The 27,460-nt window shown below is 38.4% G+C and overlaps 1 protein-coding gene across 11 annotated transcripts in view; it reads left to right on the top strand.

Annotated features, from left to right (window-relative positions):
• Positions 1-12,863, top strand: part of NRCAM (neuronal cell adhesion molecule) — a 146,199-nt gene extending 133,336 nt beyond the window's left edge. For 7 of the 11 annotated variants that reach the window (XM_059847085.1, XM_059847084.1, XM_059847086.1 and 4 more), the window contains 3 exons: positions 916-994; positions 2,785-6,561; positions 10,492-10,620. In XM_059847085.1, coding sequence (XP_059703068.1) covers positions 916-994; positions 2,785-4,612 — 1,907 coding nt within the window. In that variant the 3' untranslated portion in view covers positions 4,613-6,561; positions 10,492-10,620. The other 4 variants (XM_059847094.1, XM_059847093.1, XM_059847090.1 and 1 more) reach the window with 2 other exon arrangements.
• Positions 12,864-27,460: the final 14,597 nt, after the last annotated feature.

Raw genomic sequence — 27,460 nt, 5'->3', positions numbered from 1 at the left:
CTGTATCTGCTAGACAAGGGAAAGATTTGAATAGATGCCAGAAAAACAGAAATGAAAAGGCAAAGGGAAGAACCATAAATAGAATTCATAGAGTCAGTATATGGTTTTAACCTGTCAACAATCTTAACTTACAGGAATATATATCATCTGTAAATATCTGACTCCTCAGGTACTAGTGGGTTTCTCTGTCAATGTGCTACATTTATTATGTTATAGGGACAAGTTATATGCCTAGATTTATTCCTACCAGTGAACAAGGATTAAAGCTAAAACCACAATGTGCAAGAAATTCAGTTGTGTAAAATTTAGCTTCCAGTGCATGTGACTTTGCGTTGGGTTTGATCATGTTGTAGAAAAGAAGAAAAAAGCCATGCCTAGTATTTTGAGAATTATTAATAACGAAAAAAAAATCTCAAATTCTCTGGAGGCTTACTACATGAAATTAAAGCAGAAAATGTGCAAACTGACAGTGAAGAAAAGTGAATCTGATTCAGTTTTATCAATCAGTATGATAAGAACATCAAAAAGAAATAGAGAGCATTTTTAAGTAGAACTAAAACATTCAAATTTGATTAAGCAAAAACTCTATTAATAATCTAAGTAAATAAGTTATTTTAGTAGGACTTTTAACAATTTTCTCTCTTTAGTGCTAGAAATAAAAGAAAGTTCTGCTAGTACAAAATGGCATACAGTCACACTTGTATGAAAATAAAATCCTATAATTAAACAGGTTAGTTATTAACAGATTAGTTTCTTAAAAAAAAAAACCAACAAAGTAATAGCCTAAGGCCCCATTTAAAAATAGTTTTTATTCAAAAGACATTCCTGCCGAGTGTGATCAGTTTGAGAAATTAAGGTCTTACATTTTCTCATCTTGCAGTTTCATGATAAAAATTATTATTTCAAATATTTTAGTGAAGGAAAAGGAGGATGCACATGCTGATCCAGAAATACAGCCTATGAAGGAAGATGATGGAACGTTTGGTGAATACAGGTGAGCTGCTGATGTGGTTTGTCATGTTCACTGTTCATATCACACATGTACTGTATATAGTATCATACTTATTAATTTAAGACTAACTTTTTTTTCCATGTCAAAGATTTTGTATCCAGTGTTATTTAGAACTAAAAATAACATTTCAACCACACCACTAGAAAAAAAAGAAATTATCCAAGCTTACTATAAGCCATTTGCTAATGCAAAGTGAAAACCACATTCAAACACAATTGTATGTGTTTGAAAGTCAAAATGTGGAATCTTTATTTACAAAGCTATTTTTCAGAGAGTTCAAATGCCAGATACAGTGTCCTTTCAGTTAGGGCATTATGCTGAGCATTACAATTTTTGAAAATAAATTTCTAATTGAAGCCTAACAAAGACAATCTGGTGTTGACTGGAAAACAAATGTGTTTAAAATAGCTGCCAAAAGTAGCTTCCAGTACTAACATCTAATCCAATAACAAAGAAGTGATGTTATACACAGAGGTGAAGGAGTGTCCTACAAAGAAAGTAAATCTCCCTTTCATGTATTTCAGTACAAGATATATAGCAAGCAGCTTCAAAGCATGCAACACAGCTCTTATTCCTGAAACTCTTCCTTTAGACTAGCCAAATCTGGCATTACCAAAAGCATGTCTTGGCAAGACTATTCATACAACAACTATGAATACAGCTTATTAAATGAGCAGTTTATTTGTTTTTTTGATTAGTAAAAAAAAAAAAAGTTGCTATTTTCTAAATAGGTCAATACGATTATATTTTATGTGGGTATGAAATAGATTTCGTAGTGCATTCCTGTGTCAAAAGCAGTGTAGAAGTTCTTTATTATTGCAAAGATTGACATTTACAAATGTACATAGAAAAGGCAGATTTTTTTCAAGAAGGATCTACTTTGTTGCCATAGCTTCTTCATAGAAGGAAGATGTACATCTTGATCTGACAGGACTAGATGTACAGTTCTGAAAGCTAAGGAGCAGTTTCTGTTTATTTTTCTTTGATTAAAAACAATATACTCCATTCTTAGGTAAATGAGTTCAGAATGGTGTTTTATTACAGCTGTAAGTGCATATGAATTACCTAAATTCAACTGATAAAAAGGGAATATGAAGCAATCTTTGGAAGTAGAGTTTAAAAAGTACTATAAGTTTTCCTGGGAAGCCTAGTTTGCATACTCCTTTACTACTCCACTGGTTCTTGATACTTGGAACTTCCAGCAGCAGAAAGTGACCTTTGTACAGAATTGTACAAATGATATGACCTCAATGCATGTTTCCTCAGGCCTGGAATAAGTATTCAAGCCTGCTTTCATGTGTGACCTGTAGCAAGATTTGAATTTATTTCTCCATATTTAAGTGGCTTGAGTTAATCTAAAGAATGATCTAGAACTTTATTAAATTATTTTATAATGCATTCATTCACTCATGTCTAGTGCATATGGGCAGATGCATGCCAAGCTTTCACACTTATTCACATGGGAGAGTTCATTCTATGTACCCTGCAAAAACTCCTTTTTAAAATGTATTTCTGTGTAATTAGTCTATATTGGGCTTTCCTCTTTTTTCCTTAGAGACAGGGCAGGAGCAGCAACCAGTCAGATTACAGAAGATACCTTGTCATCCTCTCTGCAGCCCAGCATCACTGCAGTCACTCAGTTCCCAGTTTGTCTGCCTCACATGATGCGGTGCTTCTTTGAGGAAAAAGGGTATAGGGTTTCCCTTGGAAAAAAATGTAATTTTTGAAAGATTTAGGAATTCGAGTATTTTGAACTTTTTTCATCACTTCAGGTCCATGTCTGCTTGGACAGGAAAGAAACTGGACAAGGAAAAGAAAACAAAAGGTAGCTGTGCCAATTCTCCTGAAGCAAACCCTGTCTTTACCAAAGCAAAGTCTGTGAGATCTGACAGATCCAGCTTCTTCAGAAGGTCAGGGGATCAATGCTCCAGCACCAGATCAGAGACCTCCTACACCAGGAGGAGGGCTAGGCAGTCTTCAGAGCTTACAAGGGTTAGTTCTGTCTCTGCTTCCCTCTGCCAAGAGGAAAAGAGGTCAGACAAATGGAAGTACAGGCATGGCTCTAGACATCATGCTTCTGAGCAACACATAATGGGATCGGAGGAGGGCTCAGATTCTCAGGCAGGACAGCCTTCCCCTTTCCAGCAACCCCTCAGCTGCAACTCAATTGGTGGCTTACTGGCAAGGCAGCATTCTTCTCTCCAGCACTGGTGCAGCCAGACCCCAGACTGCAGCTCAGATTCAGACGACACTCAGAGCTCCTGCCACAGGAAGGTAAGACCTTCTACTGCTACTCACTTCTCAGAATCTGAAAAGAATTCACTAATGAAATCTGTAATCTTGCCTGAGCTGGCCACTGTCTTAAAGGATGCTTTGACAGCAGCCAGACAAAGCATAACATCTGTGGCACAGGCTAGGTCCCATTCGGTGAAGCATCCCAGGGTACCAGTTGCAGAAGTTCCACTGGTTCCTTTAGAAGCATCTGGGAGCAGTTCCCAGACTTCTGAGTTTGATCATATGGACAGCTTCAAAGGTCAAACAACTTCTGGGAAGGAGAAACCTGGGGCTGACAAGGCCTTGGAGGTTGAATCAGACCCTGAAGACGGGGAGTCCCCTACAGAAGATCCAGAAGGACCAGATCCTCTGCGTAAATTTGACATAGAGAATCAGAATTACCTTTTTGAACACATAAAGCGGGTGCTAATGCTAAAATCTTCCAAATCTGAGTGTGCCTCTGAAGAACTGCTTATCCCCTCTGAAGAAGGCAAGGTAGATAATGCACTTCCTATCCATTCAGCTGTGGAAAATCTTGTCTGCAGGATTTGGGGAAATCCTGAAGCCAAGCATGAAGCCCCAGCAGTCCTACATAAGCTCTATCCTTTTCCAGTGGATAAAGCTGCTTTGTGGGGGACCTTGCCTGAGGTAGACAGAGCATTGATTACTGGTAATTCTGTACTGTCAGTGCCTGATAATACAGATGCTCTCCCTAAAGATCCTACTGACAGAAAGATTGAGGAAGCAATTAAAAGATCTTTCAAGCTAGTTGCAGCCCAGCTTGGAGTTTCTATCTACTGCACTTATGCATCTAAAGCTTTGCTAATATGGCTAGAGGAAGAACAAGCTAGATTCAAAAAGAAATGGGTCCCATCTGGTGCCATGCAGAGAAAACACAGGCTGTGTAAAATTGCAGCTAATTTTATCCACGATGCAGCTGAGGATTCTCTCAGACTCACTGTTAAAAATGTGGCATGCCTCACTGTAGCCTGGAGAGCTCTCTGGCTGCGTCCTTGGAGCTCATCACTAGGTCTGAAATGTAAACTGCTGTCCTTACCATACACAGGGGGCAAGCTGTTTGGTGAATCCTTAGTCCAGCTCATGAAGGATGTCTCAGAACACAAGCACTCCTTACATCAGATGAAAAAAAAGAACTCTGTTGGAAGCTCTTCCTGTTCTCCTCACAAGTGTCTGAGCTCCTTGCGTTCTCCTCCAAAGTTCAAAGGAGGGAAGGGAAAATATAAGGTCTCACAGTCATTTCATGCCAAGTACAACAAGACATCTCACTTTCAGAGAGATATCAGACCATCAAGAGGAACTTTCTAAAAACATAGATTTACTTCCTAGATTCTCAGGAACTGAGAACAGTGAAAGACATGGAAATGTTTCAATATTTCTGGACAAGTAAACCCAGCGCTTAGAAAATTAGTAGTTTCCAAGTAAGATTTAAATTATGAAGTTACTTAAATCTTAATGACTAATTAAGATATTCTAGAGAAATCATAGCTCTAGAATCCTCTCTCTTTAGGGGAGGGTTTTTTCGTATTCCATTTCCAGGCTTCCTAGTAGCCTTGGGATGGTTTGGACTTGTTTGAAGTTTTGCACTCCTCAACTTCAACTAAGAGAATGCTTTCTGTGTGAGAGTTGTCTGGTCTACAGGACCAGACAACATCAGATTTTTCTGCCATATTGATCTAGTGAAGGAAATAATGCTTTAGGAAATGCAGGTGTTTCGGGAACCATGGAATGACTATGGATGCTATATTCCTGTGACTGGATGGATTCCTTCATTTTTACATAATAAGGGAAAACAGTGCCTTTGTAGTAATCTGCTCTGCACTCTCAGTGGTTTGCTGAGCTGTAGAAGACTGAGACAGTAAATTGTGGACAGTCGTTGTCTATACCAAGAACCTGCAAGAAACAGAATAAGTATCACAGATGTGTGTTGAGGTCAGTGTAGGTGTATAAATCAGCCTAAATTTCCTCCTGGTCCATAAATGGAGATAAATTAAGAAGCTATGACAGCTACAGACCTGTGAGTTCCTGGGTAGGAAGACTGGAGGCAATCAAGTACAAGGGAAGGACGCAAGTCCAGTGGTCTGCAGAATGTTCTTAGGAAGATTAAACAGGACAAAGCAACTACAGTGGTTGGATTGATAGTGTGGTAGCACGGGATGTTTGCACATTTTGGTGAATTATTTTGCCTCCTTTCTTCAATATTTTGACACAGTATTTTTCCTAGAAATTCTAGGATATACTGTGAGACGTTATGGCAGAGAGGTCTGGGATTGCTAGATAATATATTACTCTTCCTTCTTCTGAGCTGATTAACGATGAAAATAAAGTTTGTAGCCACAATTGTGGGGTTTTTCTCTTATCGTTAGTTAACTTGCAGCTTAGATGTGTTTCCCTAGGGACCTAGCCATGCTTTGTGCCTCAGGACTGCAATTCTAAGCTTGCTCCCTTCCAGAAGAAGAGGTTATCTTAATGGACTGCCTGAAGAACTGAACAGTCCAATTGGATTTGGCAGTGGTCTTACTGTGTTCTAATTTACACACATGGACTTTCTTTGACAATTCTTGTTATAATTCTTGAATACTTGTGTGATTAACAACTTTTTCAGCATATTGCTTTTTAAAGCCAGAGCTTCATCATCCAGTTTTTCCAGTTTCTGCCAGGATTGAAGATTGAGTATTACAGAGATGTTAATGAAAAACTGCTCAGAAGACCGATATAGGTGTGCTTAAAAAAGAAATAGTGAAATGGTTTGAAGTCTGGATTGACTGTAATAATATTAGGACTCACAGTCCTAATAATTTAAGAGTGTCAGCAGAAACCTCTTAAGTATAGGGACAGATTCTCCTGGAGTATGCAGGGAAGCCATAGAGGAAGGTATTTCTGTGGCTGTACCTGATTACTTTTACTTAAACATTTCTGGGCTATTGACCTGAGGTCACAGAAAAAGGAATTTACTGCTAACAATTTTCATCTTCTGCATCCACTTTCTGTGTCTCATAGCCCAGAATGTTTTACCCACTTTGTTTCATGTTGCCTTTCACCTGAGAGTTGTGCTGTGAGGAAAAGTAGTATATTGCTAACCATATATTGAGTCTTTTTGCATGTCTATGAATGTGGCAAAGTTTAGTTGGGAGCTAGTTGCCTGCTGGACTGCAGAGGCATCGTAAAAGTGTCTTCCCCATTCTGACTGGTTGCTGCATGTACCCATATCTAAGGAAGAAAAATTGAAAAGTTGAAAGAAGAAAGGAGATTTCAAGGTACATATTTCTTTCAATAACTGATAAGCTTGTGAAATTGAATCACTTTTTTTTAAACAAATAAATTTGTCCTTTGCACTTATGTTATTGTTACCTTCATACTTCTTATATCTCTTAATAATTAACTTCAACTTTGATAGGTGTTTCATTAAACTAAGAAGAAAGTGGAACATATTTATGTAATAGCAATCATTAATGATTAATATTTAAATCATGCTTTTAGAGTATGCTTTAATATTAAACACTTTTCTTACTGAAAAGAAGTGTATGTGGTACATATAAGTACTTATCAAAATGGTTGGTACATATGAGTCTTCTTTGAGAAATTTTCATCCCTAAAAAGATCCTAGTATGGAATTTATTTTTACAGCAAAAAATAGTAAAAGTATGGCTACACTTAACTTCCATGGCTCTAAATAAAGTATTCATACCCATTCTCACCTCATGTTTGGTTCCCATCCAATATTATTTTCTGATTATTAATTATATGCACTGCATAAATGACGCTTTAAGAAACTTCCTCAATTTGCCACTGTAATTTTAGTTAACTCAATTTACACTTTATTTTTTAATATCACAATATTACACTAGGTATTTAATAGAAGTCAGCAAGCAAAGCCACAAACAGAAACAAAAAGAAAGTATGATTTATCCTGATTGCATTTTGGAATAGTTTTATGAACAGTTGTAAGCATGATTGGCAAACCTTGTGGGTACAGTATCAAAATTTATGGCTTTACCATGTTTTGGCAATATAATATTATATATTCTACAGCCTAAAGTGTTGTATAGCTCTTCCTAATGTAATTCAGCAGTTTTTGCAGTTTGCTTCTTGGCAGCAAACAGATAATACATTCATTTTGCCAGAGCACCAGAGCACCGCCTCTGTTTTGAATCCCCAGGATGGCAGAAGTGTTGTCCAAAACATTGATGTCTTCACTTTTTTCTCCTTCTCCTATTTGTTTGGTTTTTTTCCTCAATTTCTTTCTCTTCCACCCAAAGAGATGTGTTCATCTAGGAGTCATAATCCAGTTTGATACAGAAAAAATGGCACCATGGCATATGCTATCTTTTCTGAACCAGGAGTTTAAAGCATCTTGGATGATCCCACTTGTTTTTCCACTGCCAGAGTCTTGGCAGAACCTCTCTCTAGACTTTATATAGTGCAACAAGTGAAGGAATCCCTGGGTTCAGATCTGATTTTTGCAGTTTCTGTGACTGTGCTCTCACACCAGTACCCACCTCCATGTAGATACACTCCTGGGTAAATCTGCAGTTTTGTTTGCTTTTAATTATAGAGATTGTGGAATTCCCATCCTGACTAAAATATAGAAAAATCTTATACTTAATGCAACTGTGTAAGTATTTCTTCATTGTTTGTCTTATACAGAAACTTTGTTTGCAAAAATATAAATACGAAAACCAGAAGAGCAACAGAAAGCAGAAGTTCTCATACTCAGATTTTTCTAAATTGTAATAGCAAATCAAGCTTTTCATTGGATTCAAGACAAAAATTTTGGTGTATTTATACAGTAGCATCATATTGTTTATATATGTATATTCCAACCTAGTGAATTGCACTGGCTAGGGTCATACTTTAGAATATTTGCACAGAGATTCATGACCAATCAGAATATGACACAACTGCAATTTTTGATTTATTTTAATTTTGGCATATTATGTGTAAAGAATTATGAAGTTATTCACCTGAAATTAAATGACAAACCATATACCAGTGCTCTTTCCTTAACAGTCTAACCCAGGAAGCAGATCTTCCCTAGGGGAAGCACTGGTTACAATTTCAGAAGGAGGGCCTGGCCTTCATTTGACTCGTGCAGCCTGTTTTAATGACTGTTAATACCTTCTGATGGGGGTATTGGAGAAACTACATTGTGTATGAGTATTAAATACTCAATTCCATCTTCAGCCTTTTAAATAAGGGGTCCTTCCAAAATAAACTCTCTTCAGTAATGTCTCTGTAATCTGCTTGTGTTCACAGTGTTACAAAAATTTTCACTTTGCTACTGGATTCTTGAAATTTTGGAGTACAGTCTTTTAAATGTTATTGGCCTGTATTTTTGCAGCACCAGTGAGTGCAGATCAATGACATTTATCCTCGTGCCTTGTACACCACAATGAGTAAAGCATGAAGCCTGATACAGTCACATTTGGAGGTTTTACTTTTGTGTGCTTTGAGCATGAGGATTTTCTTGCATATAAATAAGAGAGATATTCCTGCCACTTGTTTTCTGATGTATATGCTGAATGATAAAATCTCTGGTGTGCTTTTTCTGTAAGTATATGCATATTAGAGGTGGTCTTCTTTTAGAATGTAATAACTCAGTGTTTTCCAAAACAAAACGAAAAAAAAGGTGATGAGGAGAAACGGCTTGATGGAAAATGGGTGTAATGGTTTTCTAGCAACAGTTTCTCAGCAGGGCTTTTGTTGGCTAACTATATGATCTGATGTGGCCTTGTACAACCTATGTTTTTAATATATATATGTGTGTATATGGTTTCTCAGGGTGCTTAAAGGTATTAATTGGCAAAAAAATGCATTATTTTATAAGCTACTAGGTTTTAGGAATTAGAGGGTTAAAATAATTTGCTGAGTATATGACGCCTAGTGTTCTAGAAATTGTAAAATGTAATTTTGTTTTTTAGTATTTTTTATATGTTTCTTTATATTTTCCATAAGCTGTGAATCTGAATAAAAACCCCAAACCACTTCCTTTTTTTGTATCCTATATGCAAATCAAGTCACATGTTCTGTTTAAGAAGAAGTAAATAATTGCACCCAAAAGTGCAGCTGGCAATAGTGGGTTTCAATTCAAAATGCTTTGGAGCTGCTACTGAAATCCTCATCTTGACACTGAAGTGCAATGTAAAGGATTCTGAAAAGAGCCCAACTATATCTATTTCATTAAATACAAGCTTACCACAGCTGCAAATTTTTTTGAGGATGTTGATGGTGCTGCAGCTTTTCCACTGACAAAGGAAAGATCACAGTACTTTGCTACAGAGATCTCATCTACTGGCCTTTCTTTCCTTTCCTTTCTCTGTTGTCCTCCAAATCACCATCATCATTGTCAGAACATTATCCGCCATGGAGTAGGGTAGGGAGATGGATCTGATAAGAAATGAAAAAGAATAAGCATGCTCTCAACTCCTCAATTCTAGCTACTGTAAACTAAATTGTTGCTTTACCTGTAATACAGTAAATATTGTAGAAATTTTAAGAGCAACTTATTGATACAATACTGATCACTATCAGGATATGGACTTTGCTTTTCTTCTTAGGCTATTTTCATTTGTTTCTTCTGCACCCTTTTAATGGAATATGTAGGTCTCTTGAAAGGTAAGGTTGAAAATTGCAAGTCTGGCCTGCATTATGTAACAAATTATTTGAAATGCAGCACTTTTATTTTCTTTATACTAGTAAAGAAAATCAGTATATTTCATTTAACCAAATTCATTCTTCATCCATTTTCAAGGGGTCAAAGAAATTAAGAAGTTTAACAGACTAACTTCACGGCACATCATAAGCTTGTTACTTTGGAGAACAAACAAATTATTTTTTTATAGCTTCACAACCCACTTCTTAATGCTTGCAGTTGCATCTAAATGGCCTCCAAGCCAAGGGCCCAGGTCTTACCACTGAAAAGTCATGCACGACGGGGAAAAAAAGAATAAGAGAAACCACAACTCCCCCTCCCTCCACTGAAGACATTCTCTGTTTAAACCATTCTTACACCATGTTTCCATGTGAACTGCATCATATTGATTTGTGTCTACAATGTGATGTGGGTTTACTAAAGGATTATAGGGCTGCACACATGCTTTTCATAAACTCTGCATGCATGGCTGATTTCGTCTTAATAAATAGTGCCTCCGTTAATCCCATGTTTGTTTGCTTGTTTGTGTCTCCAGCGATGCAGAGGACCATAAACCTCTAAAAAAAGGAAGCCGGACACCTTCAGACAGAACTGTGAAAAAAGAAGACAGTGATGATAGTTTAGTTGACTATGGAGAAGGTGTAAATGGTCAGTTCAATGAGGATGGCTCCTTTATTGGACAATATAGTGGTAAAAAAGAGAAAGAACCTGCAGAAGGAAATGAAAGCTCTGAGGCTCCTTCTCCTGTAAATGCCATGAATTCATTTGTGTAACCACAGAACTTGATCCCCTTGTATCTCCAGTTTGCTTAAAGCACTTGTACATCCTCCTTCTCATACTATGAACACGCAGGTATCGGAGCTCCTCACCACCAGATGCTAATGCTATGAGAATATGCAGGTTAACACCAGTACACAGCATAATGACACAGTAAGTGGTATGTTACTATGAATCAAAATAGAAAATTCAAATTTTGTTCAAAACTTGGATATTTTTACTTTTTTTTTTAAAGGAACTGACTCAAACAGTAACATCAGCTTGTAATTTTGTTTCCTGTTGAAAATACAGTATAATGCATGGAAAAAAAAACCCTACACAACTCACAGATAATCTCATGTACACTATAAAGACATGGTTTGACAATTTGTTATGCAGTCCTCAGCTGAATCCCTGGATATGAATTCCGTTCTCAATGTCAGAGTGTTATAGTAGTATTATATAGAACTTCAATGTCTTTGTGGACATTGTTGTGAAATTGGTGACTTAATGTCTAGCTATCATATGTCTTTTTGCAAGACAGTTAGGAACAGTATGTACAGTATATAAATGCTAAATGATTTAAGTATGACACTTGCATTTGCTGATGCTTAATGAGACCCTATTATCTGCTCTTTGCTCCTATTACTTTATAGCCTTTTTAATCTATCAAGTATTACAGCAGTACAGTGTTCTATTTTTACATCAAAACATATTGAATTGATTTTAGGGCATAAAAGATATGCATTGCAATGCATTTTGGAATTTGCGCAGTCACTGAAAGAAAATTTTAAAAATTAAGGAAAATATTCCAGAAAACACAGGGCAAAGTACATTCAGTGCCTTTATACAATATGCATTCCGTAATGTGCTGTACTACTAAATCAGTTGGTGCAGTAAACTGTGATTAGCAGACTACTGTCATTGCCAAAAAAAGGAAAAATGTGAAGAAAAAGAAGTGTTATGAAACTGTTGTGCTAAAAATGGAAAGTTTAAATTATTTTAAATTACGTAAAGAAGAGTATGATTTTTTTTCCCTTTAAAAAATCTTTCTACTCAGTTACAGCACAACATGTTTTCATGGCCTTAGAATACTTCAAAAAAAAATGAAAGCAAACAAACAAAAATCCCAGAATGCAACCAGAGTTAAATTATTTACTAACACAGCAAGGAATAAGCTCTTGTAAAATAAATCATTAAAAACCCAAAGCAGCTGACTCCATCAATGAGAGCCATTTCTCTCTGTGTCCCAGCCTGATCAGTGTGGCAGCTTTGTCATTTTCTCCAGCCTGAAGCAGTGTGGGGGTTACCGCTCGGAACCACAGCATTCCATCTGACAAGTGCTAATATGGTTTATTGGTAAAGGATTACCCTTATCGGTTAAAAAATTATTTTCTCGCATACTATATCAATCAAATGTTTACCTCCAAATATAAATTTTTATAACAACCTATGGTTGAAGGAATGCTCAGTTTCATTTGCCAATAAATTGGTTTTTCATAACTTGCATCAAGTTTAATTTTAAGTAAGCTTTTTATATGTAGATATTTTGTTGAATTTGTAAATACACTTAAAGCGTAGATGCTATATGCTTCTAGGTGTTACAGACAAATAAACCAAGAAAGCTTATGTTGTACTGTGTAAGAAGTACTATAGCCAATGGTGTGCATGGTATTTTAAAGCATCTACTCAGTATTTTTTTCTTTTTTTTTTTTTTCTGTGAAAATAAAATAGTTATCTGCTCATTTACTGCAGATTCCAACTGAACCATTCAGAGCTTTTGCCAGTGCACTACATTAGCCCATAGGACACCTTGCAGCTTTCATGTGTATATTGTAGGTAAAGCACAACTGAAGTAATCCCAAATGTAACCCAGCTGTAATAAGCTTCTTTCGCACCTTTGAGCTTTCCATTGGTCAGTTTTTTTAATGGGAACTGAAATACAAAATGAATTATATGAACACTGATTACAAAGCACAAAGAGAACATTTCTTCACAGGATTTGCTAATGGTTTTGGTAAAAAAGAAATATTATTTTACTCTTATTTAATTGTAGATGCTGAATTATCTGTGCATGTGGGGGTAAACATACAGGCTCACTTCTGTAATAGTGCAACGGATTTTGTATTAAAAATAAATGTGGTTTTAAAATTTCACTGTTTTTTCTGTTTACACTAGCAGTAAAAATCACATCAGATTAGTCTTGTAATTAAGAACTCAAAGTAGAAAAACAGCATGAAAGAGCTCTGACAGAGGTTGTTCCCATGATGTTACAGAACTTCCATTACCGCCACCAAATTATTTACAGAAAGTTGCATACCTTCACATGCTACCACTTGAAAAAATAGTAAATTTGTCTGACCATTTCCCATTGAAATCTGTGATTTGCTCTTTACTTCCATGGATGTTTTTATTATTTATTTAGTCAAATTACTGCAAAGAAAAGAACTGAAACAGTCATGTTCCATACCTGTAAGAGTGAATAAGAGAAAGAATGTTGATCCTATCCTCAGATAGGATCCCAAACAAGGATTTTGTGTGCTAAAGGAATTGTCTGGCATACAAATTTATGGTTATCTCTTTCTGTTTTTAAATAGTATATGAAGTGAGGAATTTTTAGTCATCATCTTTTACAGTACACAAAATCCATTGCAATTTGCTCTTTTCATATCTTGTCTATCCTGTATATGAATGGAAACAGACTGGGCAGGAGGGCAGCTGTTCTGCACAGAAGACTGCAGGAGAGCCATGGATTCCAAGAGATGCAGGTGCTTCAGGAGATGTATCCAAAAGTTGATGTGTGGGCATGATGCTTGAAAGAGGGATCTTACACTGAATCAGAAGCCATTCTGCCAGCCTTCCCATATTTAATTGGAAACTCCTGGATATTTCAGCTCCTCTCTCTTGCACAGACTCAGTTCTTGCACTTCTATCTTCAAATATCTTCACACTATCTTCATATATCAGCTGCCTTGGTTTTTGTACAGGTATCTGTTGATTTTTGCAGCAATGTAAACTGTCTGGGAGATATTAAATACAGCAGTTTCTGTTTCAATTAAAGAATACTTCCTGAAAAGAGGGGTCTGAGTTCCCTTGGCTTAGTTGGGAAGAAGGATTTCCTACAGTAATAATTTTTGGAGACACACATACATTATCTGTGCATGTTCCCCAAAGTGTACTAATATGTATCGTTCCTACACTTTTCTTTTACCGATATACCTTTGCTTTTGGTTTTATTCTCACTGAAGTGATTGTATAAATCCTGAGGGAATTAAAGAGGATGCCCCAATGGTAATTTTTCTTGTAATCTATTCTCATTGTTCCTAGGAAAATACAATTTCCTCATGGTTCCACTTAGCAGAGGCAAAGTGGCAAAAGATTTGGGAACCAAATTCTTTTTTAATGATGTCTGGTCTGTTTTAAAACAGAAACCTCAGGAATTATATATGAAGAAATATTATCTACCATATGGAATTGTCTTCTTTTCTGAAAAAAAAGAATGGGGGAGAAAATCAGAAAGAGGATGAGAATGCGGTTCCAATAATTTCTGAAAAGCAATTGTCCTTTGTTGTGTTTCTGTCCCACTCTGTCTCTTTTTTCCCCCTTCATCTACCTTAGGAAGGAACATTTCAGAGACTTGGCAGAAGCAGGAAATGATTTTGTGGGAAGATGGAAATAACTGAATGTGCTACTTGTGGGAATCTACCCCCAAATGATGCCCCTAGAGTGAAAGTAAATCCAACTGGCCATCATGTTTTAATCTCTGAAGCGATCTCTGGCTGCTCTTTGTACATGAGAAGTGGAAACTTCAGATCAAACTGTCAAGATAAATTCGTGTCAGCAGGGCTGTGACCGACAGTAGATGTGATCTGTTGTGACTGTAAGCAAGGAGAAAAATGGTGATCCCAGTGTTCTCATGAATTTTGGCAGCAAAAATATACATGACGTTCCTTACTCTGCTCACATGTAAATGAGCTGATAAAAAAATTGTGATCATGTTTGATACCTGAAGGATGGATTCTTCATTTGGGGTCAGAGAAGTTGGTGCTATGGTGAATTTGGCAGCACTGGTTTTGTCCCTCCGGGAAAGCTGCACAGGATAAATTTGAAGCCAGCTGGCAAGTGATAGGTTTGCACATGTTTAAATTGGAGAGAGGCAGGGCAGGAGACAGCTCCTGTCACCTGGACCCAGCCAGCCTTTTGACCTGTTTTGTCTTGTCCTAAGGTGCTCAACTAAAATAAATAAGTTTAGAAGGCAGTGTGGTTTCCCTGCCAGCTGAAAAAAACCCATGGCGTCGTGTCAGAAACCTAAGCCATTGCTTAGATTAATTCTGCCTGGCTTTCTATCACATTTTGGATATAAGTGACGAGGAGGAAACATACCTGGTGCATGCTGTACAAATACGGGTTTCACACCTGAGCTTTCAACTAGGGAAGGTTTAGGCAGTCCAATTCTGGTGCCAAACTTTTTAAAAATTACCAGGTCTTGTGCTACATTGAGGAATACCCACCTTTGACAGTAAACTGTACTTGATATGTATCTTCCAGAGGGTGCTGCTATATTTCCATGTTCCCAAGACTTCAGAAGAGGGATGCTTTGGCTTTGAAACCCAACATCTTACCTGAGAGAAGATAGCAGCCCACTCCTCTGCCCTGTGTTTGCAAAGATCTAAAGGGTTTCAAGACTTCACAGGACTAAGGGAACAAATGAAGTTTTCTAAATGGCAGTGTTCAGGATATTTTTCAAGTAGATGTTCTGCAATATATGTACTATAGTAAAAGAGAGTTATGGCATGAAAAGTTTGCCTTCTGGTGTGGCAAGAAGAGGTAGTGAAAATGAAACTGTTGGGACAGAGGAAATGCAAGAACAAAAGAATAATGTCTGAGATTTTGTGGAAAGAGTTGAGAAACAGCCAGTAGGATAGCTGGCCTGAACAGCAAAAAGAGAAAAGCAGAAAAATGGCAGAGGCAGCAGGAGCCCTTGCTAGTGAGGAGTAGCGGAGCCTGCTGGGTGCAGACCAGGCTATCTGTTGGTGACAAACAGGATAAAATAGATCAATAGGACATCACTCTCCTTCCAGATTTTTTAAATTTTTATTTCTTTAGTTATTTTTCCAAGAGGCTTAGAAAGACTTAAGACAATCTTAAGACATCTTTAGGAAAATCTTAAAAATGTCTGTCAAACAATTGAGAATTGCCAGGAAGTTTGTAGGTTTGGCATAGGGGAAGTACTAACCAGCTGGACAATCAAATACAAATTAAAGCAATTGCTTTAATTTCCTTTCTTTTTGAATTAACCTAAAGCTGTCTCCTGGAAAGTACCCATTTTCTGCAGGTATAGGACAAGACAATCTGAAGAGATACTTTTTCCTGTTCTTAGGAATTTGACTAGAGGTGTTCCAGTAATATGAGTAAAGTGGGCATTCTCCTAGCTGTTGAGATAAGGAAGATTCAAGGGAGCCATACATCCTGTTTGATAGATGAAGAACCGACACAATGAGGTCTCCAAACATGGAATACCAGAATTAATGTTTTTAAAGAGATTCTTAAAGAATAAAACTGAAGAGAGGGGAAAAAAAAAAGACAGATAATTGCAACAGTTTCCAGACAGGTCAGAGGACAGATGAATTTCCAGTAAGGAGAGAGAAAATGGCCTTTGCTGGGCTATGTGATGGCCTGTAGGCACAAATACCACATGAAAACCACAAGAAAACTGGTTCCTGTGCTTATAAGTGAATACTATAGCTTTTATTTTCTAGCAGTACAAACCAAAATTTTTGGGTACAATTATATCACTATAACAATTAGCCAGCAAGAACTTACATTTAGCTGAGATTGTTTTTCCTTCCTGTCCTTTTCACTACAGGTGTTTGGTTTCAAAGTTTTGCTTTAATAAGGAAACAGCCTGTGCTTTTCTACTACAATTAGATAATGACCATAAACTTTATCAAAAGGGAAACTCATATATATATTTTTCTAAAATAAGCTGATTTATCTTTTTTTTAATGAGAGGCAGACGAGTCTTCAATCACTAGCATTTAAGCAACAACTGGCCACTACAGGGAAGTTACAATTGTTGGTTCGCAGAAGCCCAAAACATCTTAAATTCACATCCCATGTTGATGGATTAAAATGTGTGTGTGTGTGTGTGTGTGTATATCTATAGATATAAAGGCACTATGAAATAGTGGTTAAAAAGAATAAGACACAAGTTTATAATAATTTGCTTGTTTTGCGTAACACGTTAATCCTGTTTGTCCGTGCAACAATGACCTTATTCCAACTCAACCATTTGTTATCATGATTTTAAATTGCAGGGTCGTTTGGGGCAGGAGTGGTGTTTGAAAAGTAAACTGGCAAGAACTAGGGATGCTTGGTCTGAAATTCGGCAGATAGCCGTGTCCCAAAGGCTTTTTGGAGGAAGAATCAGAAGCCAGATGAATGTCTCGTTAGGCTGCCAGTTCCCAGATATGTGTCTGTAGGTATGTGTGCCTGGAAGCTGTACAATAATAAAGATTTTTAAAACACTGTTGACCTGGTTGGTGTGTAGCCAACTAGCTCAGCTTTTGCAATTCATGTGAAGCCTACACTGCCACACTGGGTTTGGAAAAGGCTCTGCCTGGGGCTGCTGGACCTGTGCAGCTGCAGGGGACAGGTTCCCATGAGAAGTCCAGGAGTGCAGCCTGGACAGTTGGTAGGGCAGCGGTTCATCTCACTGAGGTACCATACTTGATCTGTTTTTGAATTTGTCAGGATTGCCCTTAATCTCTGTGTCAAAGAAGAAAAGCTCAAGGATGGGAGGATCTCGTCAGGCAGCAGATTGCTCTCCAGCGGGAGCAGGGCTCGGTGCCCCTGGCTCTGACAGGCTTTAGGGCACCCCTCTTCGAGCCTGTCCAGGACAGGGACCACCGTTCAGTGTTTTGATCAGGATGGGTAACACACGGCACATTTTCAGTGTCGCAGCCCCAGGAGTCCTGCTGCTTTGAAATGAGATAAAGAAATGCTGAATTGATTCACGTTGTCAGACAGCATCATCTTCAGAGGGACTCTGCCTGCGGGAACCAGCACAGCACGTCAGGGCCCATTCGTGTGAGGAGGACAGAAGCTCTGCCCTCTGGGATTGGCATCATATCATCCTTGTGGTGGCAGTGAGTGTGGAAGGGGGAGGCATCTGCAGGGTGTGCAGCGTGTGCATGGTTTTGTAGCTGGGGACTTGTTGCATGGATTGAGGCAGCAGAATAAAATAAGAAAGCCTGAGGTGTTAAGAAAATAACAGATGCTTTCAAAACACTGCTGTAGAAAAATCATCATATCAGCATCATACCAACCAAATAGGTGTATGCTGCTTCAGAGATAGGAATGCAGCCAGAGGTTAATTAACAATTTCTTCATTAACAATGAAGAAAATTTAGCAAGTTTTTTTCTTTTTGCTGGTGGTGAGAGCAGGAACCCAGGACAGATGTTTAGATGGAGCAGGCAGTCTCCACCCTGACAAAGCCACTTAAGCTGCTTTTATTTACACCAGCTGAGACTAGTGCTTGTGGCATTTTAGGCAGGTCTTCAGGCAGAGTTTTGAATATAATGAATATTTTTTTAGTGAGTAACTGTCTAATAGAGTGTCAGGGTCTCTCCACTAATGACAGCAGCCTCAGCCTCCAGGGGGACATCACAGCCACAGCCAGTTTACATGTTGGAGATAGTCATCTATCAGAACTGTGATCTATTTTTTCTAAATCACATTTTCTAAATTCAGCCTGCAACTGAAAAACATTCTACAAAAAATACTAATAAAGCAAAATGCTTTGATTATGTGCCTAATTTTGGTGAGATTATTGTTCATCGCTTGTTCACTAACAATTTGTAAAATGAAAATAATGTAAGAGGCCCATTGCAGAAGCTTAGTCTATGTTTTTATGAGGCTTGCTCTCAGGGTGTACATTTTAATTACACATAAAAGCTTGGAGAGAATCACTGCAATATCCTTTTTATTTGTAGATAGAAGTTTCTATTTTAATGGCTGCAATTTGATGTTCTTTGTAAAAAATAGAAGAAACAGGATAAATTTCACTATCACTCATAAGTTTTCTGGAATTTTAGTTCTGGTTTTTGTTGTGTGTCAGGCTTTTTTTTTTTTTTTAAGTATGTCTAGTAGAATAGATTTCAAGAGTGATTTGCATCTATTCATCACTGATTGATAAGGTTTACAGTAAGATGTTCAGAGAAAGATTATTGTATACCATGTCTGTCAAAAATCTGATGTGACAATCAGTGCAACCTAGTCTTGCATTTAGCAAGTCTTTCCCTGTAAACTCAGATTTTAATGTCAAAGCAGCTTTCCATGTCAGACTTGAATTGGTATAAAATTACACAGATACTGAATTTGAAATGTTCAGCTACTTCAAGTGACAAAATAAAAGCTAACGTATGAAACACATGGATTGCTCTAGTTCAAGGCAAAGAAAAAGCAGTAAATTATGGGGGGCTTAGGGAGTTGATTTCTATTGAAGGTAACATAAAGTGAAGCATATAGGAGCAGAAACTATAGTCTTGCCATTAGTTTATGTTCTTTTCTCACATCAAGAGCTACAATTCCTCCACACACACAGCCCTAAGGAGCCAGCTCTGCTCTGAGGCAGGGCTCTCACCCAGGGCCAAATCCTACCACCATCAGAGAGAGGAAGAGTTATTGGGGAGGAAGGTCACTTAAGGAAGGCTAATCCTTGAAGCACATTTGATTTTCCACTCCTTCAAAGTGCTAGATGAACATCTTGCACAATAACCAGGTACACACTGAAAACAGTTCCTGCAAACAGGGTGACTCGGTTTAACTTTGTGTTAACAAATGTTTCATTATGTATTTTGAATTTAACTTTATAAAAAACTGACACATCTGGAGTTATTTATAGAAAAAAGGAAAGGAATATAGAGTAAACCAAGGCTTTGTGCACCTTTAATTCAGGCCAGCAAATACAAATAGACCAGTGTGTTACCATATAGAAGATCAAAGACATATGAAGAATCCTACCTGAGTTGGTAAAATCACCCCTTTTCCTTAAACATGGCAGAGACTTGCACTGGCACAGAGATGAACATTTACCAAGGTTAGGAGAGACCAGCCTACCTGTCATGAGGTTCTTCAGCATGGGAAGGGCCTCATGCACACCCAAGCCACTTTTGCACACTCAAAGAAAATGTGCAGAAAGCATTATTTCCAAAGAATAACGTTAAAGTTAATGTGTTTCCTTTGCCAGCATGGGAAGAGCCTGCCTGGTCAGAGAAACAGGGGAAACCAGCATCATCCAGTGTCCAGCCAATGTGATGTTGGTGCTGTCAGTCAAGCTGTCTCCACGGCAAGCATCCACTAACCCTGCTGCAGGGCAAAAACAGAGACAGGACTTGGAGCCACATAGCTCCAAGTAGACATATACACTGATTCAAACCTGAACCCCTCCTGAATTACTCTGCCTGGAATTACTGATCACAAGTGAACTGTGCTAATGCCAAAACAAGGTATCATGGTTTCTGAGGAAGGGCATGCTTTTGGGTCATTCTCAGGTTCTCTTTTGTCTTCCCATAAGGGTTGACTCACAAGATAAGCTGTGACTTAAGTAAAATCAAGTGGCTAGATACTGTGCTTTCTGTTAATTCACATTGTTATGTGTAATAAGTGTTGATGCAGTAGCTGTGGATAGGACAGACAAACTTAAGTACTGAAAATGAACCCCTGAATATACTGTGAGTAGACCACCCATTAGTTCTCTTTACTGACCTCGTGATAAACAGGCTATTTTTTACTGCATGTTACACTGTTGTGCTCCTACCTTGCATGCTGGTCAACAGAACACTCAGAAGTATTCTGCTGACTTTTGGCTTCTTAGTTCTGATAGAGATACTTGAGACCCATGGAAAGGAGCAGGAATTTAGACATCAGCATGGATTTCCTAAGCACATTAACTTTACAGTAGATCTTCACCTCCAAAAAACCCTTTATAAATGAGCACACACACAGACACACACCATTTTCCTATAAGAAACAAAAAACCATTTGTCCTCACTGCATGAAACACTCAGTAAATCCAGAGAGAACTTGGGTCATGCAAAATGAGTGTATTTCTGAGATGCTGCAGGTTGGTGGCTGTGAATCACGGTGCTGCTCAGGAGATTGTAAGTCTCTCCAGGTTTCATTGCTCCTAACAGCAACAGGTAACAAACTAAAAATGCATTCAGCTCTTCTAAAACTGAGTGTCTTTGGGTTTAACCCCAGCTGGCAACTAAGTACCACACAGCTGCTCGCTCCAAATGGTTTAGATAAATATGTTCATTGAAAGGTTACTGGCCAGATTGAATAGCCCCAGGCATCCTGCTTCAGTTTTGGCATGGGTCCATGCACCACCCTTGCAAGAAAGGTTGTCAACTTCATTAATCTATCCACTACTTTTTTTTTTTCACCTTCTAACATAATAATAGGCTGAAAACATGCCTCACCTTGAAGTGATGAAATTAAAATGTATACTGATTAAAATAAATTGCACATACCTGAGCTGCATGTGGGCAATGTGGGCAAGTGTTAGTAATGTGAGATTATAAATACGAATTGCACCCCTACATTTTCAACAGGTATACTCTAACCACATCCAGCATATATACATATTTCTTCTGAAATATACATATATCCAGGTATTTTCTGTCATAATTTCTTAGAACATTCAAACCAGTGCTGAAGCCTCCCCTTGTTCCTAAGGTTCATTGTAGCTTTGGAACATGTTAGTTTGCATCATTCTGCATTAAAGCAAACAACTGAAGTTAAGCCCTGATGAAAACACACATTTGGAGTGTCGTTGGCTCTGCACTGGCCTCAGTGGACTTGTCTCCACTGTTAATTAGAAGCATCCCTAGTCCAGGCTCTGTTCTGGGGCCCCAACCAGCCTCAGAGCACTGCTGTCAGCTCATTATCAGGCTGTCTTGAAGGCTTTGAAAGTGCTCTGTAGGGTCTTAGAGGTACCTGCTCCCAGTTGGCAATGGAGACAGGACTGTGTGAGCTCTGGCTCCCTTCTGTGCTGTCTCAGCACGTTCCATATGCCAAACATTCAGGATGTACTACAGCCATGCCGCAGGAAGAATGTGATCCCACACCACTACCACAGCTTTAGGCTTGGGGAGGGGGAAGGTGGGTTGGGCTGAGCCTCAGTGGGGGCAGCTCGTCCCCTGCAAAGTGGGGTCTACACAGGGTTGTCAAGACCAGGTCTGTGCTCCTTGTTCTTGTGGCTACCACCTCATCCTATGCCTTCTTTAATTTGAGAACATACACACAGCTGCACTTCTCTGGCCCTGAGAGAAATGTGCCACCCTGAAAAGGAAGATAGGATGAGCGACGGAAGGGATCCTTCAACTTTAAATAGAACTCCCTAAAATTACCCAATCGTATTTTCTGAGAAAATAAATAGTTGGTTTAGAAAACTCAGCTCTGCATGTGTACTTTTGCCAGCAGGGCAGTGACCATGCCTACCAGAAAGCAAAATCCCACTGAGTTCACTGCATTGTGAAATAAAATCTGAGGTGGCTAGTAGGGAGAATATTCCATTCTTCTGTGAGGTTGAAGACTCTCTCCAAATAATGACAGGATGGAGTAATTGACCTTGTGTGGCTGGTGTATTTTATTGCAGTGCTCAGCTTTTTCTCTAGGATCACAGATGAGTTTTACAACAGGGTAATTTTCCAAGGCTGCTTTCTTTTTTCTCTCATATGGCATGATCTATTTCTTAAGATAATAGAATTAAATTAATTAAATTCCATAGTTTGATTGAGACACAAGAAATCATCACTATTGAAAATGTCTATTTAAAGTGTGTTTTTAAAAATATTTGAGTTTTTAAGGACATGAACAAATAGCAAAAATGAACAGGACAAAGTGCACAGAGCAAAGAACAAGCACGGATGGCGTACATAGGGTGGCCAGCATATATGATGTAGGTGTACCCAGTTGAAGGTCCATTTCATGTATACACTGATTCAAGCATTAACACCCCAACAGAATTCAGGGGTAAGTGCCAAAGAGGAGAGCATAGGAGGGGTGAGGATGGCGAGGTGGCAAGCAACCACCGCAGAAACACACCAGAGAAAAAAGGCAGAGATAAAAACAGTGTAAGTGACCAAAACAAGATTTTTCTGCTACAGATGTATTTACTTCTGCAGCTTTGAAAGAAATTAATCTCTAAGATCTTCACATTGGTTTTCTATGAACAGGCAGGAATAAATCCACTTAGAAACACTTTATTGCTACTATTACATGAAGGAAGCATTAAGCTTGAAACAAAAAGCAAGAGATGAATGGCTGACTGCCCAAGCCTAAAAGGAAACTGCCTGCCCATTGCTGCATGCACATCTGTGTGATGCCTTAAAATGGTTTTTTTTGAGAGAAAAGAACAATTTTAGACCCAAGTAATAGCCACTCCTCTACTAAATAGTAGTTAATAAGACATCCATGGAGAATTGAGTTGATTTAAATACTTTATTCTGAAGGGTATTTAGCAACCATGTTCTCACTAAATGGATAATTAAATAAGTCACACTCTCCATTTAGAAATGCAATTCATTGTTAATGACCTAATATCTGGGTGCATAGTTTTTTCTCAGAATCCAGCCCTCTTTAGAGCCTCATACTGCACTAAAATCTCCGAGCTGAGAAAACACTGCTTTATGTTTTGGATTGTCAAACCACAAGTGATAGACTACAGACATGTACGTTATCAGCTTCAAAATTAATAACTTCCTGTGGGTAACAGCCTTAAGGGCAAATTGAAATTTATGTGGCAGTGAAGTTAATGGAAATAAGATCAGGTTTTCACTGCTCATACTATATACTTTTCCAGTGGGTTCAGCTTGCTGTTGTTCTGCCCTGACCACCATGTACCCTTCTGGTAGTGAAAGAGAACAGCGTTGCCCCTCAGTCCACGTCAAACTGCTCCCACTGAGTAGGACCCAACAGGTTGGAAACAGACATGTTTTTCTTTATGAAAATTAAAAACCAGGACTGTCAGAATTCAGTCAATGTGGAAAAGAAATCTCAATTAAATGTCTCTTTTTTCTACTCTTATGCCTGTGATTTTCCTTCCTGAAATCAGATCCATCACCAGAAGGAATCTGTTATGATTATTATTATTTATGTTACAAAAGCACAATGCGGCTTTTAGAGATCCCAATATGTTAAGTGGTACTAAAAATGTGATTGGGCCCTTTGTATCCAATTTAAGTTTCTTAAAAAAACCAACTTAGCTTTTGAATTTAAATTCATCTTTATCCTCTCACAAGAAACTGATATTTCTCTATTTTCCAAATTGTCTTAAATAGCAGCCAAGTGTAAGTCTCAGGTCCGTGTCTTAAATCCTTCTGCTAAGAGTAAAAATGTACATCATGGACTGGGAGAGGAAATGGAGACACAGCAATGGGACTTGCCACTGTGCACTTACTTCTCTAAGATGTTAATTTGGATTAGTCCCTCACAGCAGAAGGAACCAGCTTAACTTTTTTTTCCCCAAGAACTGAAATGGTGTTGCTTAAGGGATAGATACTTATGAAAAATATCCTCACCTCCAGCTAAAAGCAGAAGTTAAGGTACACACATTTATTCAGTAATTCTGTTCAGAGATTCCTGAGCAAGCTGACATAGAACATAGTTGTCACTGCAGGAACTATGTGAGGGCTGGCGGAGAAGGGGAATGCTGGGGGTGGGGGGAGGAGCTTTTGGTGGTCAAGGGAAAGGCTCCTGTTTTCTTCTGCTACCATCCTCAGATCTCTTCTCCTTCCCAGACCCAGATGCTGTTGTAGGCATTCTATTCAATGTGAAAGCTGAAAGCTTTTTGAATAGAAGTTCATTGTTGCAGATTTACTGCCTAATCTCAGGGGAAATTAAGTTGTAAGTTTAGAAATGGGAGTGTCCCTTCAGTGTCTCTTGAGGATACAGCCACAGCATTACCTTGGTGAAGGCTGGGTATGATATGGATTTGTCCTGTGACTGCTCATAAGCTCTTGGCCCTAGACCTTACTTTGTACAATCAATAAAGTTCGGGAATCTGAATATTAGATTTAAACATAAGCAGATGATTTAGCAGTTCAGATCAGCAAACCTGAACTCTTATAGTCTGAAAAATTAATGCAGGAACACAGGAACAACAAATTCCAGGTAATTTACATTTTGAATAGGACAGAAATCATAGAACTTAAACTTGTAAAACTTTATAGAGTCTTGCTGTAGGTGCAATTAATTATCAATTTGGAATCAGAAAAACTCAAAATATGGGCAAGTTCAGTAAAACAGGAGGATAAATGGGGAACTGTGCAAAAAACCCACTTGTCCTTAAATCACGAATTCTCTAGGAAATCAAATCTCTGTCCTTGAAGAAGGATATCTCAGTCTGTTAAATGCTGGCGTGGGTGATTTGAATCCATCATGTCAGAAGTATAGTCCCCCTGCTGGAAGAACTCCAGAAATGAGATTAGCAGTTGTTCAAGCAGGAAGCAATAAAAGCAATTCAGCCTCCTCTGGGGAAAGGTAATACCACAACGTGATTTTCCTGGGATAATGCAGCATTAGGCTGGTGAATGAGTTGATGTCATTGATTAAAGGTAGACTGGAAACAGTGATTACTCCAGTGAAATAAGTTTCACTCAAAGAGAAAGGGCATAAATCATGGTATATACCTGAAAAATAGCCTGACATTATGCCAAAAAGATAAAATGGCTACAAACACACATGGGTATCATACAAAAATTTTCAAGATTATATTGATGGCAATAATCCATCACCCAGCATTTTAGTTATCAATTGTGAATGTCTAGATAGCATCCAAAATCCAAAAATGGACAAAATAATACTTCATGAAGCTTCAAGTTTTGCCCACACAGCTGAAGAAAGAAAAGCTGAACCCTGACTGTTTGGAGCCCTTGGAGCCCAGTTCTGTTTTGAATTGACAGGCCAAAGAGGTGAGGTCCCACAGCCCTCTCCTGTGGTGGGTCCACAGCTATCAGTGATGGGATTTCACAGGCTTGTGAATGGCTGTAGGAGATGATGTGCAAGTCAGCACCCTAGCCTGCAGCTGGAGAAAATACCTTTTCTCAGCCACTGAGAAAAGGTATTATTTCAAACAAATGCATGGTAACTTTTTGAATTATGATTCCTGAAAGAACACAGAACACAAGGAGAAACTGAGCCAGTGGGACAGGAAGATACATACAAACTAAGAGTAAAAGCACTGATGGCAATTTGGCAGCCTAAGGAGTAATAGTGGATGATAATGAATAGGATCTGTTTTTTCAGGCACTGAATACAGCTACTGTGATTCAGATTTGGAAGCTGTATAAAGGCCTGTAAGGAGTAGGAAAAGAACATTATTGACTCCAGTTCTGAGCAGATCCTATGTAACCCCAGGGGTCAGAGTCTGGTGCTATGATAACACACCTGACTGCTTAACTGGAATGTTTTCATAGCTATATGCAAAATGATTTCTGGGAAGACAGACCTGCAGCAGAACCATTTATCAGCGTTTATGGGCTGGATGGGTACAGACCATGTCTCAGGAGCAAAGATGCTTCCTGTAGCTCTTAAGTGTACATATCAGAGTAGACATCCTTTACTCCATGACTGGCACTCTTTCTCTGCATTGGAAACTAAACAAATGCAGTGTCAAAGGAGCCCTCAAATGCTCTTACTGGTTCAAAATAGTCCCTTTCCAATTTCATGAGCTGTACGTTACCAAGTGCAGAAAATGTATGGGCCTCAAAAAGACTCCCTTTCTACTGTAACAAAGATCACTTTCCTTTTCCAAGAGACAAAGAGATGGACAGAGATTTGACAGAACTACTAATATTTGGAGAGAAAAAAAATAGGAGGCAGAGGAGTGCAGCTACTGTCTGGAGTTGTTACTCTGATTCAGACAAGGGTGAGACAAGACGAGACCCAAATCTGAACAGAAGGAGCCATAAAAACTCACATAGGATGGGATACCAAGAAAATATATAATGGTTGACATGCTGAAAGCAAAGAGAAATTGAGTTGGAAGACATAGTATTTCTTCTTCCATAAATGTTATAAAATCTCTGTGCAGAGAAGTTTCACAAAGCAAGGAAAAATGTGGGCAGAGGGGCTTTTAGAGACAGTCACAGAGAGCTCACTTGGTAGAAATGCAAAGGTAAGGATGAAAAGGGGAGCTAGATGGAGCAGGCTGAGAACTCACTTTTGGAAAGGAGACATTAGATACCAAAACGGTGAGTAGACTCTGGTATTTCTGTTCCATACATACACAAGGAAAATTATTTGTGAGTTTATGTGATAAGACTGGCAAAACCCCATTTATTTCTGAATTATTCACTTAATAGGAGTTTCTGCATTTTGCCAGTATGAAAAAGGCAATGTAATTAAATGGGTGTATAAACTGAGTAGATATCATGGTCAAGCAGACATAACCTATTGCAGGGAAATGCCATTGAACTTGCCCCATATAATTAACAAACAATCATCAGCTTGATCAGGCCCTGCAGAGATGTGCTTTCATTAGCCTGAGCTGGCTATTGATGGCTTCCTGCATTTCCATCATCCCCTGGAGCACGAGGCAGCACTTCACATGTGTCTGTATTCAGGACTGGTTGGTCAGGCATGGGGAAAGTCTGCTCGGGGCCAGCTGGGATAATTATTTTTAACAGCTGAACTACAGAATCCTAGGCAATTACATAAAGTTAATTCAGTTTGTAAATCC

Source organism: Haemorhous mexicanus, chromosome 5 (genome assembly GCF_027477595.1).
Source record: "Haemorhous mexicanus isolate bHaeMex1 chromosome 5, bHaeMex1.pri, whole genome shotgun sequence".
Classification (NCBI taxonomy): domain Eukaryota; kingdom Metazoa; phylum Chordata; class Aves; order Passeriformes; family Fringillidae; genus Haemorhous; species Haemorhous mexicanus.
Note: the sequence above shows the minus strand (reverse complement) of the source record. Positions and strands in the feature narration are given on the sequence as shown.